At 41.5% G+C, this 23242-nt stretch overlaps 1 protein-coding gene across 3 annotated transcripts in view; it reads left to right on the top strand.

Annotated features, from left to right (window-relative positions):
• Positions 1–23242, top strand: part of MAD1L1 (mitotic arrest deficient 1 like 1) — a 482152-nt gene that overhangs the window by 359874 nt on the left and 99036 nt on the right. For all 3 annotated transcript variants that reach the window (XM_075565583.1, XM_075565584.1, XM_075565586.1), the window contains exon 17: positions 902–1092. In XM_075565583.1, coding sequence (XP_075421698.1) covers positions 902–1092 — 191 coding nt within the window. The remainder of the gene's footprint in view (positions 1–901; positions 1093–23242) is intronic.

Here is a 23242-nt window from a genome sequence, read left to right as displayed (position 1 = left end):
ATCATTGTATTGCCAGTATATCGACAGAGGAGCCAGAGTATTAGCAGTGATGGAAAAATGTTTACGGGTAACATATAATAATCCTTCATCTTTGAACAGTTTTGTTGATGGAGATCTCATGTGTAATAATGTCCTTTCATTGCAGTTAATGAAGAATTACATAGGGGTTTATTGCTACAAAGACACTTTTGGTGAAAGACTATTTTGTATCCACTTGCAGAACTCTGTACAACAAAGTTGACAAAACGTGATGTGAATCGCAGTGTGAAGGCCTTTGCAGGTGTCGCTTCTTGCAAACCGGGATTTAAACACACCACGACAGCAGCTCTCTGTTGATAAAGTTTGGGGTCCTGACTATCACTGAAGATTCATACCATATACATAATAGGGTTGATAGTCCTTCCTTATTTACTTTAATGAGTAATGCAAATTTCCCGCAGTGTGCATGAGTCTGAACAACATTAATTATTTTATTTTTGTTGTTCAGTAAATAATGTGCCAAACAAAGAAAACTATTTCACGTTGAGATGCAACCTTTTCTAACATGTTTCTGTACCCGTTTTCTCCAAGATCTCTGTTTTGAAAGGATGTAGAACTGTGGATGTACCCAAGAACCAATCCTTACTGGGGTCACATTATATTGTTCCATTATTTGGTAGTAATCACCTAGCTAGAGTAAAGAAGGCTGTAATAAACATGTCACGAGGTGGCTGTGCTTGTCTTTAACCTGGGGTGATTTCTTGGGTTTTTAAAAGCTCAAGGGAGAAATTTGTTGTAGGTGGCATTAAAATTCTGTCCAGCAATCTGTTAGACAAAACCTTTTGTGTTGTGTGATAGGTTATTGTAACCTTTAATAAAGCTGCAGACCTGTTTAATTCCACCTCTTGCTTCCATCATGTAGAGCTGAAGAAACAAGTTGAGTGCGCAGAACTGAAAAACCAGCGGCTCCGGGAGGTATTCCGGACCAAGATCCAGGAGTTCCGTACTGTGTGCTACATGCTAACTGGGTACCGCATCGATATCACCACGGAGAACCAGTACCGCCTCACCTCTATGTACGCAGAGCACAAGGAAGATAGCTTGCTCTTTAAGGTATGCAACGACATTTACTTTTAGTCGATTGTGGGTTTTCCCCTAATGCGGGAGTGGGCCACTCCAGTCCTCAAGGGCCACCAACAGGTCAGGTTTTCAGGATATCCCTGCTTCAGCACAGGTGGGGCAGTCGAAGATTGAGTCACCTGTGCTGAAGCAGGGATATCTTGAAAACCTGACCTGTTGGTGGCCTTTGAGGATTGGAGTTGCCCACCCCATCCCCAACAGCTGCATATCTTTACATTTGGTAGCGATCTTGTGAAGAGCAAAGGTAGGAAAGGCGCGTGAGCTGTTTGCTGGAGACTCCCCTTTTCCCACGCGGTGTGACTAGTTTCATGGGCCACTTTTTCATGTCATGCGAACATCTGTTCCGCACTCTGTGCACTGAGATACCGTGTATGTTATGACTTCTCTTGGGGCCAACACAATGTCACACCTGCACTCCTATGCACATTAACATTTGTTTTGTCCCCATGGCCTCTTCTCTTTAACATGACACAACATATATAGTCAGCAACGTTGCTGACTTATTTGAATGTTTATCTGCAGTGTTGTTTGAAAGATAAATGATTAAAAGTCTGTGTTCCTTGTTTTCTCCATCAACCCAAGAATGACTAACACTTTATAAAATACATACATCCAAAATCTTAAATATTGGTTGAAAAGTATGTTATTCTGTTCCCTATTGTGTGCAGTGGACTTTTTTACCACTTGGTACACTCAAAGTACTACAGTAATTGTATTTTTGATTAAAAAAAAAGAATGGATGCTTAAAATGCTGAGAGCAGGTATAACTAATTAGAACAGCAGTGCCACTTTACAGCAGTTTGTACAGCCAACGGCAGTATAGTGTATCTGGGCAAAGTGACCCCAAAGACCATGGCTGCAGTGTGTGTGCACATCAGCCACACTTGGCTATCATTATTCGTAATGGCTTCCCAACTGCTATTCACATCTAGTAGGTTCAATTTGCATTTTCAGGAAGGATAGCATGAATTTGTACATTTTTCCATATACAGTATCACCAATGAACACCAAGAAATGGTTACACTTGTAGTGAAAGCAGCACTCTTGCTTTCAGAAGTCATACGTAAGAAATCCAAAGGAAACACTATATATTGCATAAGATGAAGTTACATAGTAGATGAGGTTGAAAAAAGACACACGTCCATCAAGGTCAACCTATGCGAAGTTCAAAAAGATGTTTCATATTAGTTACCTATGATTGAAAATACATAGAAAGAGACGATGCCGGTGCACAATAAAAAAAAATTAAGGGCTGCAAAGCAAACAATGCTAATAAAAAAATTACTAACTTAACGCACAATACAAAAACCGGCGGAAGAAAACTTCTGACGCGTTTCACGCCTAGCAGCGCCTTCTCAACAGCAAGAGATACTGGCGTTGTCCCACCCTCTACTGATTCAAAATACCTTAGTACAAAGCTTGAGAGAGGAAATCTGATCTCCCTGACTAACTGCAGAGACGCACGTTGTCACTTTTGGCCTAATCAGTGCAACTTGTTCTGTGACTTAGCGGCCTGTAGTGCAGGAGATATGCACTGTTCCCAGCACGTCAAAACCATGAATGCCTAAAAAAACATACAACTGTTAAACTTTCCTCTCTGCAGCCTTCTGTTATCCATGGGGGGGAACAAATGTACAAACTGATCTACTTGCCTTCACGTCAATGCATTAGCCTTGCATTGTGTCTGATGCGGACATTACCTACTATTGCAGTGGTTTCAAGCCTTCTCCATAATAGTGGACACTGTACAGTACTGTACTTATGAAGCTGTAAAGTAGCGCAGTAAAAATACAATAACAATTTTAACACCATCAGCTTTCATAACTGCCCATCCTGCAAACACACAAAGGAACCACAATGACACAAACATGACAGAGAACATTGAAGAGATTATCATGACCTGTGGACTGACGCACCTAATCTGAAGGTTACTACTGGGGACCTGCAGCTCTTACATTTCTGCTTTATAAGGGCTATATTACTGGATGTCCTTGCACCTGTAGTGATCAACTCTTTCAGTTATATTTCAGATATTGATAAGAATTACTGTGGTGATTTTGGAGTTGAATTTAAAAGGAAAAAAATGGTTTGAAATAGGTACTTTGTGGTTGAACATATATATATTATTTTTGTATTCGTGTGTGTGAATAGAGCTTAACACTTTCATTTACCAAATAATTTAGGGTTACGCCATAGCTCCTGGTTCTCGAGATACTTCCTGGTTGCTCGCTGGGTTTTAAACCTCTTGCATGACGCGGCCCAATAAGAAGCCACAATGGTTGACATTGTGGCATTGTATTAGTGTGTGTGACGCTTGAGTTTTAAACTAGCACTCATATTTACCCTGGGGGAGAATGCTGCTCCCAGTGCTGGGCACTCCACGTGCTGCTCCCCCCTCCGGCCGCTCCCTGTGCTGCTCCCCGCGCCGGCTGCTCCCCGTGACGCATACTTCAGGCCAGCGTAGAGGTTTATAACTCCAGTCTCTCGGTTTGTGTCCCTGGCGCGGTACTGCCTCCCTTCAGCGTGGCACGTGGCAATATGCGTCATAATAAAAGCGAAGATGGCTGGTTGCCATGGAGATGCGGATGCAGGCAGCCATCTTGCATGTGTACCTCAGATCATTTTATAGCGCTACATAAAGGGCCCTTGGGTATATGTCATTAGCAGGCACAAAGAGGACCACATTTCCATTGAATCCCTTGCTAGTTTCTGTATACTTCAGAGAAACCAGCGCTGTGACTCGTTGATTAAGATGTTCTCTTCTTCCAAATAACTTTCCATCCACTGAGGTAGCGTTTGACTCACTGGGTATGTGATCAAAATCCTAAATTACTTTGTAGAGCTTTTATGATTTTTATTTAGAAACTCTCACAGTGGGGAAAGAATGAATATGAGGCGTAATGTAGCAAAGTCTGCCTTTCCCCCGCACAGAGAGAATTCGCCTTATAATGCTACGGAGCAATTTGGAAACGACACTTTGGTCCTGAAAACCTGTCCTGTTGGAGGGGGGGGGGGCTTGAGCACTGGAGCACCTCTGCATTACATGACTGGGGTTTGTAACTGTATTAGAACTTGTATGTTATTTAGGTATCATCACTAGGTACAGTACTGTGCTATTATCTTCAACACCCTATTCCGAGACGTTGAATGAACTCTTAGCGACACTAATAATAAGGGTAACGTCTCTTTATCACACTGAAAAAGAACAGGATCTGTCTCTGTAGGCAAGCAAGTCCTTAGGATGCAAACAGCCCCAGGACTGCTCAAGCTGCCTGTATGTTCCTGTAGCAGCCTAGTTCTGAGCTCTTCAAAGCGTTAATAGCACTTAGATGCAGTTATTGCATATAAGCCATAACGCACCAATCTAAATCACCAATGTGAAATCACATTTTATTACTCTCTACTTGAATCGCACAAAGCGCTTGCATCGATTTCCAGATAATGTTCTGCGGGTTCAGTAGGTGGGACAGAAACCCCCATGCTACGGGGCCGGTTTCCCTTTTGTATTATTTTGCATTGTGTCTGTGTTTGCAAAATATACCGTATGCAGCAGATCTATGTATTATTTGTATTCACTTTTATGTAAAAAGCACAATGGCTAAGTTATACTGTCAAAGATGACCTGGGAGAATGGTTAGTTATAGATTATGCATGTATGTCTTTATTAATAAAGCGCCATTTATAGATATAAAGTAGCGCTTCACAGTAGTAATACACATGACAATCATATAAATAACAAATAATACAAATAACAGAACATGGGAATAAGTGCTTCAGACATAATTTAAATTTAGGAAGAGGAGTCCCTGTTCTGAAGAGCTTACAATCTAATTGGTAGGTAGAACGTACAGACAGTAGGATTTTATTCCTTGTTCGTTTCACAACCAGGGAAAGAATGCTTTATCATGTATGTTTAAATAATTTAACTTTTCTATTCACTGTTTTTAGTTTATAACTGTTGTGTTTCTATGCTACTGTATATTATTTTAGGGTTTCTGTTGTAAGGTACGACTTTCTAACCCAGATGCCATAGCCAGGTCAGACGATGCATGTATGTCTTGGAATCCCCTACTCGCCTGCTCTCCTACTTCTTCCTAAATACATTTAGCATATAACAGAAATTAGTTCATATACAGTATACACCCTTTTACTTCAATGCTTTGTACCAGCAGCTCACATTGCCATCGCAGAGCAATACATACACTCAGACATTCATACATGCACACAACGGGAATCACAAAGCCTTGTGTGCTTATAATGAAGAGGAACCAATATCAGTCATCGGAAGTGTGACGCACAGAAATACAGAACATGGACGTCACACGTTTCCAGATTTCGTTTAGCCTGCGATAGGATTTACTGAAACAGCAAGAGTTCATATTAGTGTGTGCAGACCTCACTGGTTTCTGTTTCAGGTGCAGTCCCTTGTGCAGACATCCTGCCCATACTGTATAATGGAAAGTCCAAGAACGTTGTATGTTTAATTAAAAATGTGTTTTTTTTACGATGAGCAAGAATGAACACAGTCTGAAATATTCCTTTATAATAGAGGGTGCTCTTTGATATGCTGTTTACATGAAGTTGCATTGGAAGTGCTGCTTTTGTTTCCATTACCTTGTGTGGATACAGCTTGTCCCACGAGTCCCATAATCCTACATGATGTAATTGCAGCCCAGGAACGCTCTTCCCCTTCCTGGCCTCAAGGATTGGTGGGTGCTAACATTCTCCGTCTTCCCATTCTGCTCCACAGTCTAAAATTATATCATTAAAAATGAATGGATTAATGCAGGCCATGTCTCTAAGTCCCACATGCTGCCTGGAAGTGCTGAGCACGTACGCCCTGGCCTGTAGCTGCAAAGAAAGCATCTGATGTTAACTGTGCATGCGGGAGCACTTCAGATCCTCGGCAAGGCATGTTCAATTAGTACCTAAATCATCCCTGCTTTCGGCAAAGCCCAGTGGGGCTTTGTATGGGGACCTGCTTACTAGGGAGCGGATAAGAGCAATCTTTTACCTATCCGGTCTTACAAAGCAGGGCTGCTTTTCTATCTGAGCTGTGACGATGGAGACCTCCATGTTGCATGTTGTCTTGTGTCTCATTTTTAAACCTCTTCATTGCTGGGAGACTCCGCGAACACAGATTACTGCCTGGAGCGCCACCACTGTCCTCGTCCTCTTGTGTATTTAATATATTAAGTTACAGCATTAATAACGTTTGTGTTTAAAAAAAAAAAGCATGAGTCCCCCGTTATTTAAGTCTCGGGCAGATGTCCCCTTTTGCTTACCCAAGTAAAAGTGCTACCACTTTATAGGCAGTTTAGATCTGGGGCGGCCAACGCCGGTCCTCAAGGGCCACAAACAGGTCAGGTTTTCAGAATATCCCTGCTTTAACATACAGTAGGTGGCTCAGTCAGTCTCTGCTTCAGCACAGGTGGCTCAATCAGTTGCTCAGTCTTCGACTATTTTTAACTTATTGGCAGCATGTTATTGTGCTATTGTTCCCTTCCCTAAGCGTTGGCTCTGTAAACATTCGTAGTCTTAATAAAGGGAGTTGGGGAAGGATGCACCCGTGGCATCAAATATATGGTTGGAAAGATTCGTTTGTAAAAAAAAAGATTGGCTAATTGTCAGCTTTGGCCTTCTATAAGCACCAAGCAATAATATGATGATATGGTAATTTAAAAAAAAAAATACCTAACTACAACGGCAGACTGTCTTTTCTTGGCAAGACTTTGGGCACAAGACATGAACAGGACAGTCCCTCTGACCTCTTCAGTGCTGTGAAAGATGAGAACGCCTGGTTTTGTGGTATATCGCTGTTACAATGGCCAACGTGTGAAAGGTCCTCTGAGAAAATGAGGGTGATACTTTCACATTCTATTGGCCTGCACGGGGACAGAAAGGGTAGGGAAGTGACACATTTTCAGCTAAGTAGCAATAGTAGAAATGTCCTTCAAAAATGAGAGCTGCCCGCTGCATTAATAAAGTGTTTTCAAAAAGTATTTGAGCTTAATGTCACACATTTGACAGTTCTGGCACTATTTTAGCTTATGTGCCTTTTATATGTAAAGATCCGAACCATTGCTAAGGATCTGAACTAAATCTGTCAAGTCTCGCTATTTCCCAGCATCAAGTCTTAAGGAGTTTGGTGAAGTGCCACTAATCACATTTGGGTTTTTCCCTCCTCCGCCCTCCCACCCCCCACCCCCCCCCAACCCCTAAATCTCACTCATTTTTGTTTTCACCAAGAAATCCGAAATTCTTCTCTTGGTCAAAGGGGACATACCCGTATTTCAGATGGGCCAGAATTAGTAACGTACTTGAATGACCTGGGGAAATAGTCTATATTTCTACAGATGTTTCAACCAAGCCATGCTGCAATGTGAATGTATCATTCCTTTAAGAACCCGAATCCTTATTTTCCTTATGATGCGCACGGCCCCGTCGCCCTCCCTTTCTCCTGATGGACTCAATTATAATTCATTTTTGGTTTGCATAATTGCGAGGTAGACATCTGTAACATTTTGATACTCTTTTTTCCATTTAAATGCTGCAGTATGATGCTCTGACCCTCCTTCCCAGGATTTTAGCCAGAAAATAAAAGATGAAGCTGCAAAGCATCCATCATCTAGCGACCCATCGGCGGGATTTTGGCATTCCGCCTTTTAACAGTAATCAAGCTTCCTCGGTGTCCAGCCAGCCAATGCTTCTCAGAATAATAATAGGCGAGGTTTTTCTGTTTGCCTCTGGTCTGTTAAACCAACACCCGGAACACACACAGCCGCATGTTTAAATCTCTGTAGGGAATTATGGAAAGAGCATGGGATTTAAGGAAGCTGGGAGAACACCCTTAGGCTGAGTCCATGCTGCCACAGGCCGCACAGAGGCGTCCACGTGCTGCGCGATCAAATGCCTTAAGGCAATGTTCGCGCCCACAGACCGCGCTCGCGGCAGCAGGAGGGGGTGCCCGTGGTGCGGGAAATCAGTTGAAACTGATTTTTCGGGACTGGCAAGTCATGTGAGTGGTTCGCCCAATGAGGATGAACCAGCTCTGTGACGCCCCCCACGGCGCGTCTAGCATGGCCAAAAAACACACCCGTGTCACGTGGGTGATATCAAGCAGGCGCACACCTCCGCTCAGACTTAAGCTGTATGAGCCTAGCCTGAAGCTTCGTCCATAGTGTAGGCTACGGCGCGAGCAGCGAAACAAACACTAGGACGACAATGTAGTAGTGCATAGTACGCACGCACTAGCGTGTGCACATGCACTACAGGGAGATCGGCGCTTCGCAATACAAACAAGTTTGTTTGGCAAGTGGTTCGCCGGGGGGGAGCGTGGACGCCAGGGCGTCCAACTGTGGACAAAGCCTTACATGTTGAGGGCAATGGGGCTGTGGCTTGCGAACTGTCTCTAGTATAGGTGTGGCCAACTCCAGTCAATGACCACTGAGAGGTCAGGTTTTAAGGATATCCCTGCTTCAGCACATGTGACAGTTATTGAATGAGCCACTGATTGAGCCACCTGTGCTGAAGCAGGGATATCCTTAAAACCTGACCTCTCGGTGGCCCCTTAGGACTGGAGTTGGCCACTCCTGCTCTAGTAAAGAGTGTATGATGGTCATTGCTTAGAGAACACGATGAAGGTTTGTAGATTCAATGCATACTGATTACACATCCGAGACTTTGTTTTATACTTTTGGGTAGAGCTTTGAATCACCCTTAGTAGGGTGCTAACCCATAGAGACCATCCAACTCATGCACTTAGAGGGGCTGTAATGTGCTGTACAACTTAGCCCCACTTAGCAAATATGGCCCTTGGCCCCTACTTGTTTGCTGTAGAGTTCTGAGAACAAATGTTTTTTAAATTATTTAAAACTGAAGGCTTTTAAAGCTCTGTGATTTCTTTGTTTAAATCTGACATTTTATTGTAGGCAAGTCATTGTTTAACTTTGTAGTTCTACAATCATGAGCAGGGCTTCCATTTTTTACATTTAATTGCTGCTTTCAGACTGTTATTGGTGTCTCCTGTAAAGACTCAGCATGTTCAATGTTTGTTTCTTCCGTGTCTTTCTTTAATAAAGACGGTTTTGTGGCACTGGTTTGTCTGTAATTCCTGCTCGGAGGATGTAAGAGTTGATGCGAGATATTGGCTCCCAGACAGGTACAGATGTTTTTTATTGCGCACTGCGCGTTGACAGAGCCAATTACGTTCTATTGGAATATAAAGAGAGCGGCCTTTTGCTAAAACACATTCACTTTTGCAGTTATTTCCGGGCTTTTTGCATGCTTTCCCTTCTTGCACGGCACGAGAACAAAATGAAAGCTTTTAACACACTGCCAGGAAAACCAGGCAGTGCATTACAATTCAACGCCATAGCTGTGTGCTTACCATGAGCACAATATGGTCAGAGTTTTTAGTCTTGCACACCTTAAATGCTATAACGTTAGCAGTATACTTGCGTTTAAAGTACCGGTGCTCCATGGTTCAGGAAAAAACCTGTCTGGTGTATTCTCAGGATACATGTAAGTAAGTAGAGGATCCAGGGCACTTCGGATTTGCAAAAAATAATTTATTCTCTTTGTGGCGCACACAACGTTTCGAACTTCAATCAGTTCTTCATCAAGTGACTGGCCAGTCAGTTGATAAAGAACTGATTGAAATTCGAAACGTTGTGTGTGCCACGAAGAGAATACATTCGTTTTTGCAAATCCGAAGTGCCCTCGATCCTCTACTTACTTACCATGAGCATGCAATACTAATTGAATACAAACCTATTAATAGCATAACATAGGAACACCCCCTGTATATACCTTTTAGTATAGTATAAAAGTTTAGCTGAAAGTTTAGTCTAGTGCTTGGTTTTGGTCATGAGTGCCGGAACATCATGTATTGATATTTCTGGTTGTACAGTACTAAATGTGTGTGTCACAAGTTCATGCTTGACAAACACACATCTGTTTCCTAGGCAGAAGTGAGATGGGAGAGTCAATATTGACTCAAGCTTGTACAGCTCAGTAAGGAGAGAATAAGAGACGGTAAAATTAATCCGCATGAGGAAGCTGAGAGAACAGGGAACTCTGGCTTATCCCAGAGATATCTTTCTACCTGTGACTCTCTGAAGTTGGAAACAGGTAAATATTAGATTGCTGAGGGTGAGATATATTCGCTCTAATGATATTCGGGTAAAAAGGTAATCACCATTTCAGGAGGCATTGAAATCTGCGTTTCACGTACAGATAGAGGATTCTGTCCAAATTTAGTTTTTTTGGAATTTCTGGAAAAATTTGAAAAAAAATCGCAAACATAATGCAAACTTTTAAAATAATATATGTTGCAAACCTTTGTCTACGAGCAAAGGTTCTCCATGCGAACATGTGAAGTTTTGGAATTTTTCGCATTTTCAAGTATTCAAATAAACAAAAAATATTTTAATAAATGTATGGCTTTTCACCCCAAACCTCCAAACTAATTTGGGAATATTGCAAAATGCAAAAAACCAAACAAACAGACAAAAAAGGGCCCACAGAAAGCTGAAATCAGTCAAAAAAAATAGGAACACTTTATGTGAATAATAAGTTAAAAACTTACAATCATGAAAAATTGATGGTACAGCATCATGGTGGAAAGTCCCTCCCACACCTAGGACTAGATAGTAAGACTGAAGTCCCAAGGCTACACAGGTTAGATGGTGATAACCTAAGCTGTGGGGACCAAACAGTGTTCTACCTACGGGGTGCGCAAACTGGGGGGCTGGAGGTGCAGGGTGGGGCGCGGCGGTTGCAGAGGTCCCGCGCTCTTCCATGAGGCATTTAAATGAAATGCCAGGGGACTGCGTGAGGGCTCTGCAACCTCAACTTACCGGGATTCAGCCGGCTTCTGGACGCATCGCCATGGCAACACAGCATCAAATGGCGCTGCGGGTTCATGTGATGTGACGCGCCGCCAAGGTAACGCGCGTCAAATGATGCAGTGGGGTCCTGTGTCACAGGACCTGCGACGTCATTTGACGCTGGTTCACATGAAAGGGGGGTGTGTTGGGGCTGGCAGGCAGGGGGGCGCAGCACAGAAACTTTGCGCACCCCTGTTCTAGCCAACATACAGGAGCGGCTATAATGCTAATCGCAGCGTCCTCGTGGGTTTGGAAAACGTCCGGGGTCTGCCGACACAGCGTCTCACATAATAGCCTCTACGCGTTTCGCGTCACATACGCTTCTTCAGGAGGTGGGTCGATAGATCAAATGTATAAAATACAAACAACACAGAGAACACAAAATACAAATTGAAACAAAAAAACGCTAAAGGACAACATTAATGGAAAGGCACCTCATATACATAATGATACATAATAATAAACATATATAACAGTAAATTAAAGGTTGACAAACATCAATCATAAAAAAGCATAAAGAAGATATACACTTTAGAGGCCTAGAAGTAATCCCCTGAGATCCTAGAAGGGGAGATAGAGATTTGAGGTTACTCAAAAGGGAACAATATTGGATTTATACATTGCATAGCAAAGCACCCCGGGGTCTCAATAAGCTAATTGAGCTGAATCCATAGTTGAAATGATACATTATTTAATGTTCTATTTTTCAACAGTCTTTTGATACAGACATGCTCTTCTGGCATCTTTATATCTCTAGTGTTATTATGTTGTGGAGCTGATCCAGTTCTATAAGGATGCATTAAATGAAGTCAAGTTTTGGATACATCAGCCCATCGATATATGGTGAAATACACACTTTTTGTAGCTGGATATGTTATATGCATTTGTTGCTCATTTGATATTTAAGTTCAGTTTGACTTTGCAGACAGTATATGAGAACGCTATGGAATCATTGCTTCTGCATTCCATTTTCCCTATTGGGTTATTAATTACATCGTATGTTCCGAGTTTTGGGGTCAATATTGCACTCGGTCATCATTAATGTTGTTTGTTATCTATTTATCAGTATATTATATATACACCTACTCTATAGTCGATGCTCCCAAGGTATCTTCGTTTAAAGCGCTTTGTTACTATTCATCTATTTGAGGGAATCATCTTTTTGACCCAGCATCAAGTTTTAATTTTGAACCAATTAATTTTCTGCCTATTGATTCAATTAGTTTTGTTATGTGTATGTGGCTAGGGCTTATGCATTATCTAGCCCCCTAGCTGCTTATTTATAGCCTATTAATTTTTAGGAATTATATTTGTAATATTGGTTTTATACCAGCGTTTGAGTCAAGTTTTTTTCTTGATGCTTTTTTTATGATGGATATTTGTCCACATTTAATTTACTGTTATATGTTTATTATTATGTATCATTATGCATATTGACTTTTTTTGTTTTTGTTGCAATGTGTACTTTGTTTTCTATGTGTTTGTATTTTATACATTAGATTCTATGTGTTGTACCTGGAAGGTAAATTGTGCCCATTGGATCTTAATAGGATAGGAGGGGCTATAGTTATGTATATATACGATAGACCCAGATCCGTAGCCCCCACCTCCTGATGAAGTTTATGTGACGTGAAACGCGTAGAGGCAATCACGTCAGATGCCGGACGTTTTCCGGCGCCCACGAGGACGCTGCGATTTAGCTTCGTAGCCACTCCTGTGTGTTAGCTAGAACACTGTTTGGTCCCCAAAGCTTAGATCATCACCATCTAACCTCTGTAGCTTGGGACTTCAGTCTTGCCATATAGTCCTAGGTGTGGGTGGGACTTCCCACCATGATGTTGTACCACCAATTTTTCATGATGGTAAGTTTTTTACTTGTTTACTATTCACATAAAGTGTTCCTATTTTTTACTGATTTATTCTTTCTATGCGCTCTTTTTTTGTGGGTTGTTTGTTCTCTAATATGCCCCGTTGATCGCGATAGAAACTCAAGCAGAAGGATTGACAATATTTTGGATATTATGGGGAGATCCTGAAATCCGTGCATATGCATTTTTTTCTAAAATGCAAAAACCACAATTTTTCACTGCTAGTTCGAATTTTTACTAAAAATTTGCCAATCTATAGTGGCACTTTACTCTTATACCCAACGTAACCACTTAATGAATGCTGTATACCAGGGGTCTCCAACTCGGTCCTCAAGGGCCACGAACAGGCCAGCTTTTATGGATATCCCTGCAGGTGGCTCACACAGTATACCGGAGCACCTTCTCTCCCCATCTTTAAGACAAACCTTAGAACTCATTTCAATAGCCCGGACTCACGGTTACTGTCCCACACCCACAGTCACAGCCGCTCCTACCAACCATTGTGACCAAGCACTGCCATCTACAGCACTTATTCCCTCACCTGCTGTCTCTGTAAGTCTCCCAACATGCGACTTAGATTGTAAGCTCTCCGGGACAGGGATTTCCTTTCCTATTGTCTGGTTTTGTTTGTTTTCTTATTATTCCCTGTACTGTGTTGTCTCTTGTAAAGTGCTGAGCCCGTAGTGGGCGCTATATAAATAAAGATACATACATTATTAGTGTGGATTTGATCATTGTGACAGCAAGTAAACAATCATGGCATCTTTTTATTTTTTTCTTAACCACATTAAGTTTAGTGTTCCTACACATGACACAAGCAGTGTGTAGAGAGGCCCAGACCCCTTGTACCATGCAGTGCGCTCCATATTAGCAGGCATGGGTCAACTACATAAACTGCTGCTTTATAACACCAGGACAATCATGAGCAATGAGAGCTGGTATACCCCATGCTAGAGTTTGATATTCATTCATGTCTCACTATAATTAAAAAATGTTCCCCTTATTGAAGCAGCGTGTTGCAGAAAGAAACCAATCCATCTCCACCCACAGACTCATTCACCAGCACGCTGGGAAAATCATACGTAATGGGTGAATCTATACGAGTAATCGCTTGCTTCACTACTTAAAAGTAGGAAAGGAGTTAAAGCAAGCTGCACTTCTTCCTGAATACGTATTTAACAGGACACCATTATGGAAATAAATAAAAAAAAAGCAGGGGGGAATTCTCAGAAAGATACATGAAATGTGCAGGTCCCTCGCTCCCCACCCCCCAACTCCTCATTATTTGACATATCGGCATTTAGATCACATATATGGACGTTCTTCCTGGGGAAGAAAACAAGTTGCCGCACACTGGGTTAAGTGGTGAGAAGATTGTGCAGTATTATTTTTTGTATCAGTGATATTAAATGGAGCGTATCCCTCCTTTATGGCACGGCTCTGTAAATGCAAACCTGTGACAGGGGCAATCACTTCAGCGATCTGTTTACAGAGAACGGTTCTTTAAAAGAAGTCAATTCCTGCCTTTGGGATGGCGTGTTGTAGAGCTCGTACCCTAGCAATGCCTGATATTTGGCCATGTGGGCGAACCCATCCCGCGTCTGTGTGTAAAGCCCGGAACAATAAGAAATCATGAGATCACTTTAATGATTCATGAAATAGGGGTTTGTAACCCTGGCATTGAAGTTTATACCATTATAAGAGCAGTACTGAATACATTTAGTACATTGGGAGAGGGGGCGCGAACGCTACGGTTCCCGGGAAGGGGGTCGCAGCTCAAGAAGTTTGCGAGCCCCTGTTCTAGAGCAGGGCTTCAAAACTCCTGTCCTCAAGGGCCACCAACAGGTCAGGCTTCAAGGATATCCCTTCTTCAGCACAGGTGTCTCCAAGAGTGGCTCAGAAGACTGCATCACCTGTGCTGAAGCCGGGCTAACCCACACCCCTTGACCCGTTGTTTGCTGTCCGTTGCTGGTATAATTCATTAACCCTTTAGTATATTTATTGCCTTGAGTAACTGTTGTTTTGATTCCTGAGATACCGAGGCCTGGAAAACAATGACCCAAGTTTGGATTGTAATGGCTGCCTGAAAGCAGCAGTTTTTAAACATTTCTTAATCCCGGGCCACTTCAATGTTCATATTTGGCTCACTTGCCGTACCTTATCGCTCTTATATATCGTTAATATCTATATATCCAAAGCATGTATTTAAAAAAAAACTGGAATTGTATCTAAAAACTTCAGCTCACATCTCCATCTGTGCTGCAATGTTTTAAAGGCCCTGCCAGCAGCAAAGGGGTTAAGTGGCTAAAATCAGGATTGCTTTCATGTCCATTTTTTAAATCCATGCCCAAAGTGGTAATGTGATCCTTTTAGTGACCCCGTGTGGGTTTGTGACCTGCTGTAACCGGAATACAAGAAATAACTACTTTTTGACTATTTTGTTCCGTGCATGAGTCACGAATCCCTTACTAGTTTCAGCTGTTGAAAATGTATATATATATATGTCGTCTGCCTGAGTTTTGCAACCGCAGACACGATTAGAGTATCAGCCCAATAGGCAGTGAACCGTGTGAACCGCAAGTTGTCAAAGTATTGCAATCTGTCACCACTGGGATGTAATTGTGATGGCAAATTGTTGACTGGGATGGGAATTAAAGTGCAGCATTGTGTATTTAATGGAATGCACCATGGTGTGAACCAATCCTAGAGTATTGTGTTCAGTTGTGGGGCCCATATCTCCGGAAGGATGTACATAAATGGAAGATTATTTATTTATAAAATGTTTTACCAGGAAGTAATACAGTGAGAGTTACCTCTCGTTTTCACGCATGTCCTGGGCACAGAGTTGTGATGACCGATACATGGTTACATTAAGTGAGCAGGGGTATACATTATATATGAAGACATTGCATGAACAGTTAAAGATAAAATAATATAGGCGTATGCAACATATCAACATGTAATTAAAATAAAATGATAACGTCCCAATAATTTAAAAAAATCGTAGATTAAAATTATTGAACCCCCACAAAAAAGAAGTCAGCGCCAAATGAAGAAAAAAAACATGGTTACTTATCTATGTAATGAGGGCTTATGCAAAGAAGGGCTGCTGAGATGGTGCATGATCTGGAGCAGGGGTGATCAACTCCAGTCCCCAAGCCTCCCCTCTGCCCCCCCCCCCAAAGGTTAGTTTTGCAGGATATCCCTGCTTCAGCACAGATGGCTCATTCAGTGATTGAGACACCTGTGCTGAAGCTGGGATATCCTGAAAAGCTGACCCGTTGGGCAGCTTGAGGACTAGAGTTGAGCACCTCTGCTCTACAGCAAAAAACTTCTCAGGAAAGACTAAAGAATCTAAATATGTGCAGCTTAGAGAGAGAGAGGGGGTGGGAGGGGGTGTGGGGGGGGTATGATTGGAACTTTCAAATACATAAAGCGTTTCAACAATGTACAGGGGGGAAGAAGAGGTTGTGAGGCTGGCAGGCTAAGCGGAAATGGTAGTGGATTTGTACAATAGCCTCCCAACAGAGTAGTAGAGGCTAATACAGTAAGTACATTAATAAATGCTTGGGATAAACACACAGATATCCTTAATACAGAAGAAAAACAAGTGTCAAGTAGGTTGTGAGGTTTTACAGCAGATCGGGGAAAGGCCAGGTGTTTATCACCTCCCATCATATTCTCTTTCTATAGGCAAAGCACTAAGCAATGTAGCGGTCACTACCATTTTTGCAGTGTATGATCATTTCAGATTTGTTTAATAGCTTTAAGTTAAAACATTGCTGTGAACTCCAGCTGCATGTTCCAAACCATACAAAATAGTTTAGGAGAGACAAACAGGATCGCACCTTTAACACCCAAAATACTAGTGCCTGGTTAAAATGCGCATTTCTGCTTTTAGTGATTGTGAAATCTTCCCAGTTCTTACACACGAGCTTTCAAGAACAGCCAAGTCCCGTGGTCCCTTTGTTTTTATGATTTAAAAACTTTCTAAATGTTAAAAGTCAACAGTGTGCGTACCCAGTGATGTGAAAAGATGAAAATCAAATAAGGGAGGACTGCTTAAAGCCGTATAAGGAACAGCGCATGTGAACAGCTGTCATTTTGGATCTAATATGCGAGTTCCGCATGTTACATCTTTGTTTTTCCCAGCAATGACAGCTGAATAGTAAAGTCTGTTCTGAATGTGGGGGCGGAAGTTTTTTCTCCCAAGGGAGAGAATGTGATACATTTCTGGACAGCATTTTTTCCCCCTCAATGTTATGTTTTGTGTGAAAAACCGCTCCCCAAAAGATGTTTGAGAGAGCAAACCCCAGTGGTAGGTAACCTATTTTTGTTAAATAAATCATGACATGGTGTAATATGTCATGTGTTGTTCATCTGAGGTTGTATTTCCCTAATGTTTAGACCTGCTAAGGAACAGATGATTGTTATGTCCTGATATGTAAAACCATAGAATTCAAAGAGGGTGTACTTTCTTTTTCACACGACTGTATATGTATATACACACACTACATCTCTACTACAGAGTGATATGTTGGGCGCTCCGTGGCCAGATGTATGTGTATTATGTTTGGACATGACAAATAAGGTATCGATGTAAGGAGTGACATTGTTTCCCCAGATAACACATCCTATCCCGTTATAAGAATATCATAAACTATCCGCACCAGAAAAATAATCAAGCCGGTACTGTAAGTAAGCTACTGTATGCAGCGATGAGGGAATCATTTCAAGCAAGGTTGTCCCCCATTGGGTTTGGCAAGTTGACCTCAAATAACTTGAGAACGGCAGCCTGTCTGCTGACTTCACAAGCAAGTTCTAATGGGTCTTAAGTGGGAGTTACCTTCTGAAGTAAGCAGAAAGTTGACATCATGCCAAAGTCCCCCAAACCATAAGGATATCCACAGATTGTCGGAGCTCCCTCTGTCTCCAAGGGACTTAAATTTTAATCATTGAATTAATTTTGCAGGAACCAACGTGCAAATTTCTACTGCCAGCTGGCATAAATAATGAATACAGTGAATAATAACATTGCAAGGATGAGGAAAAGGTTAGCAAATGTTTTTGGACACATTTTTAGAAAGCTGGAGAGATGTTGTTACGCTTGTTAAAATTAAATATTTTACTTTTTAAAGACCCCAAGTTCCACTTTAAGATAATGTTGTTAGACAGAGTGAAAAAAAAAATTAACATTTTATGCAGATGGAGTTTGAAATTTGATGAAATGTTGTTACACTAAGTAAACTTAAATATTTTACATCTGTAAAGATATTTCGATTACAGGGAAAACTCAATAGCTGGAGGAACGTTGCACTCTATAAAATGAATATTCTCATGTAGTAACACAGGAGGGAGAGGAAGGAGGGGGTACGATATCTTTTATTGGACCAACAAGTAGTTGAAATGTTTCAAGCTTTCCAACCTCTTGGCGTCCTCTATTGGGTTACCCTGACCCTGAGAGGTTGGAAAGCTTGCAACATATCAACTACTTGTTGGTCCAATAAAAGGTATAATTTCCCCTCCTCCCTCTCCCTCCTGTGTTGCTACGTGGAAGAAAGGACCAACACGGCCCCCACCCTTCTTTGCTTGCTATTCTCATATTATTTATTTATAAAAATGTTTTACCCGGAAGTAATACATTGAGAGTTACCTCTCGTGTTCTAGTATTTCCTGGGCACAGAGTTATGATAACAATACATGGTTACATTAAAAGAACAGGGTTATACAGTCAATTCACAGACATTTCATGGACAGGTGGTTGGAAAATTGGGTACAGGGGATAAAAGGGCTTGTGGTTTTCCGATTGGAATAGAGCAGCTTTAAAATCACTTTAACATCACCAAACGTCTCACACCATTTAATGGAACAATGTTCTGATGAATAGTGCTCTAATGATTGGGGTAACTAGTCTGTTAAAGACAGAATATAATGCATAATCTTGATTGAAGATCTCATAAGCAGGAAAAGTGCAAATAAAGTGAGTGCTGGGGTACACAGGTAAGCGCTGAATGGTGAGACAAATATGTATCATATCATAGGAGGTGCTGCAAATGAAGATTTACTGGCTTCACTGAATCACTTCCGATTGGGATAATGTCTCAAGCGCTAAATCCACCATGTGTATGCATCCCAATAGCCAATATAGAGTAACTCACATGCATAGTCCTGATGTACTTCTTTAGGCGTGCATCCCCTGGAAACAGTAGAGTGATCCTCCGAAAAGGATCCCTTACAAGCACGGCTGTGCTCCGCTTTGCCTACGTTTTCGGAGGATCAGTCTCGCACCATTTGGCTGCCCTTCGGCTGCGCCAAAGGTGGCTGATGCCTGTGGAGCAACACAGATGTACACTGGGGCGGTTGATTTTCAATGCAGCTGTGAAGAAAAAGTTTGTGTCCTCTTGGCTCATTAACATTCCAGTGGGTGGGGTTGACGTTCCACAAAGTACAAGCAAATATTAACCCTTAGCACGCTGGTCCTGTGCAAAGAGGAGCAGCTCTTGGGGAGCCCCATCAGGCTGTCCGCCTTTGGGTCAATGCAGATGTACACTGGGGTGGTTGATATAGTGAGAGATTACTGCAAATATTTGGTACCCATTGCGCAGGGAAATCAAGGGAGCGGCACACTCTTTACTGCCAGAGTAACTTTGGATGTGTGGAAGGCTTCTCTGGCAGCGAAAGTGTTAAGTGTTAATCACAAGGCCACTAAATAGCATTGCTGAAGGAATGCACTATCTACCATACTGTAGATAAGACTAATACAATTAAAGGCTTGAGGATGCTACAAACCTTTTAAATAGAATGCACTGCTGTAAACTGGCATAAGCCTTAACTGTTAGTATTTATCCTATTGGTAAACACAATCCCTTACAGAGAGATTCGTCCAAAGTCTACTCCATGTCTAATCCATTGAGACAGTACAAACACAATGCTAACTGCAAGAGAGCGGATGTTCGCCTCCTTAAATGCTACTCGAAAAATTCTTGTTTTCTGGATTACAGAAAAAACAACTGCTTGGTCGTTTTAAACTTTAGGTAATTCCTCTCTTGTGTTGGCACAACACAATTTTCTGTATTTGACGGTCTTTTCATGGTGTCCATCTCTTATGTGAATTGAAAAGCAGGTTCAAGGACCTGATCTTAAAACTGTTTGCAGACAGTCTTGTAATCACAATCATTCATGTACCTGAACATACAGCCTGTTTAATAAAACAGAGTCCTGCTCTCACTAAGCAACATACATTGCATCACTGAAAGTTTTAATAATCCGCAATAAAACTGCTCCACAATTTTTATTGGTTGAATCATAATTTAAGATGTCTAATACGTTTGCAAATTGAGGCCAAAACCTACCTATGAGTAGCACAATAACAGTAACACAGAATACACAGTGCATGCAGCTTTTATTAAAAGGTAGGTACCCACACCGACCTGATGCCTCCATCATATGATGCCTCAACGACTGAGCCACTGATTTAGCCACCTTTGCTGAAGCAGGAATAGCCTTAAAACCTGACCTGTTGGTGGCTCTTGTGGAATGGAGTTGAGCACCCCTGGTGTAGCCTCATACTGAACATTAACCCCATTTGTGTAGAAACGGAACACACCAGGTCGGAACACACCATACTCCGTCTGTTATTGGGTTTCCAAAGTCCAACAGGGAACAATGCATATATTTACTAACAATTGGTAGATTTATGATCTAAAAAGCATATACTTGCTTAGCTATTGTAGGGAGAATTTATTCATGGCGGTTAGGTGTGAGATGTATTTCAAAATGTTACTTGCCTATGAATCAAAAGCAAAAATAAGGTGCTTAAAGCAGCCCTTAATTCTAGCCATCGAGCAGTGACAGGACTAAGGAAATGCACAGGGTTCCATTTATAATAATGTAAGTTGTGATCCTAAGACCATTTATTGCTTAACAGATCATTGGAGAGTTGATGGTATCTGTTATAAGCGTAAACCTCGATGAAGTTATTAGCAGGGGTGTGTTTGATAGACTAAGAGATTAAAAACACTCTTGCAGATCATAGCAATTGACAGTTTTAAGTAAAATGTAGCATCCTTCTTATCCCTTCTCTTCACATCTACACCACCTATCTTGCTGATATAAGTATTGATCTATGTGCAGTGTTCATTGGAATAATTACTTTTCTTGCTAGGTAAGTCAACTTAACAGCAGTAAAAAAATAAATATATATATATATATATATATATATATATATATATATATATATATATATATATATATATATTCCTAAAGCGTTTGACAAGTACCTAATGATTTTAAGGTCAGCAACTTAAATTAAACACTGTTAAAAGCTGTCAAGACGAAATGTTCTAGTAACAAATTCTTTTTTTACACTATAGCTACATTTGCCCTTACTCTGCAAACCTTTATTCAACCGTGTGTGTGGTCTTAAAGGAGCAGTTCCACCTTTTTTATTTTTGTTCTCGAGATACTTACATGGGAAGGTGCCACCAGTACCATCCCTTGTAGGGGAAACAAATGGTGTTTAAATCTCCCGCACTACGTGGGCCAAAAGGAGCCGTGACATAGCTCTTTGCGACTTAGCATGACGCGAGCATTTAAACAACCAGGAAGTAACTGACGGCACCTTAACCTGCAAGTGCTGTATCTCAGTAACCAGAGTGTCCAGGGAGCTGAAATAAATGTGGCTCACGTCCGGAGATCCCTGCTTCCCACCTACAATATATTTAAAACAAAAGGGGTGTCTAGGGGAACTGCTGCTTTGATAGCTGAATCGCTGTGCATTGAGTAGCTCCATGCACAGAGAAAGGGCCACCCCTGCCTTGCACCTCCGGATTGTCCATCCAAGGGAGGAGAGAAAAGAATAAGGTTGGAGGAAACGCTTGATTTCCGTTCATTTTCCATTTCAGAGTACACTTAATTGAAGGGTGCTAGTAGCCGTATTGATCCTAGAAATCGCAAGTTATTTTCTGGGCAGTTATGCCTTTTCATGAAATAGTTTGTTGTGCAATATTGTCTTGTGCGTGGGCTTTTGAGATTGCAGAGGTCTCTTCATTAGGCTTCAATTTAAAGGCAAACATTCTTAATTGCATGAGAACTCATAAACGCGCAATGCTATTTCTTGTTTCTTGCGCAAATTGCATTATCATTTGTTTCAATGTTTTGGTGAACTACGTGGGAATGCCCCTTTAAAAAGTACTAGAGTGAAAGGAGTAGGTGTAAAAGTAGTTTGTCTCATTTTTGTAGGTACAAATTCATGGAAATCTGGTGACGTCCGTACGCAATGACTAACAGCTGTAAGAATGCTAACCCATGATCATAGATACAATAGAACAGTTTAGAACTGTATGTGACACACCTTTCTTTTCTTCTTATGCAAAGCAGAGCTGTACATGGAATTTTTCAGGGTTAAATCCCAGCTATTCAAGCTTGTTTTGGTGCTCAGGGAAATAAAAGTATTTGGCCGAGTCAGATAACAACTGACACTGGAATTCACGTTTCTCCCACTTGAAAGGCAACGACATTACCACTGAGCTACTCTTTACATGCACAACTTTCATCAACATCCCGGCTTGCATAGATCCGTAAATGTGTGCACTGTAAATAACACAATAGAAAGAGGAACGCTAGTGTGGCTGGGAACAGTAAGTTAAGGTCAATGATCATTCCATTCAGACACCTCTGATCCAGTACCTTCTGCACTTAGCAGCAGCCTATCATAGGAAAGCAAGGCAGGGAGGGTCACCACCTTCATTCTGGTCACAAATTAGCTGCTGCTTCTCCATTACCTATCCTCTCCGAGTACCGGAGGCGCTGCACGTGCTGAATAATGAATACGGCCACAATGCATTCAGCAATCCGTGACACATAAAGAGGTAGGAGGCGATGAGAGGGCTGCCAGTGTAGTCTATCGCCTCACACTATTGTGTTTTAGACGAGCAGCCCCCACAGGAGCAGAAAGCACTAATGTTTAATGGGTTTAATCCTGGTGACTGGTGCTTTACTATATACTGTGTGGGTGTGTGTGTGTGTGTGTGTATATATGTATATGTGTGTATATATATATATATATATATATATATAAATGTAAATACAACTGTATGCTCATCTGCATGTCTTAGGCAGGTCTGCAACCCCGCCTTTCACCATTATCACCCAGCACACAGCACTTCCACTGCAGCAAGGGATTCTGGGAAATTACATGCAAATGAGCACACAATGCCACTTTTTGCTTCAAAAAACATTTTCAACATGGTTCCCTATAGGCTTATATATATATATCAACAATAAACTGCACCAATATTGTGATAGTTATAAAGTAATAAACTTATAGTATGTGTATATAGCAACCCAATAAGAGGGATATATTTA

This window comes from Ascaphus truei, chromosome 11, assembly GCF_040206685.1.
Source record: "Ascaphus truei isolate aAscTru1 chromosome 11, aAscTru1.hap1, whole genome shotgun sequence".
Lineage (NCBI taxonomy): Eukaryota > Metazoa > Chordata > Amphibia > Anura > Ascaphidae > Ascaphus > Ascaphus truei.
The sequence above is the reverse complement of the archived record's forward strand: the minus strand, read 5'-3'. Positions and strand labels throughout refer to the sequence as shown.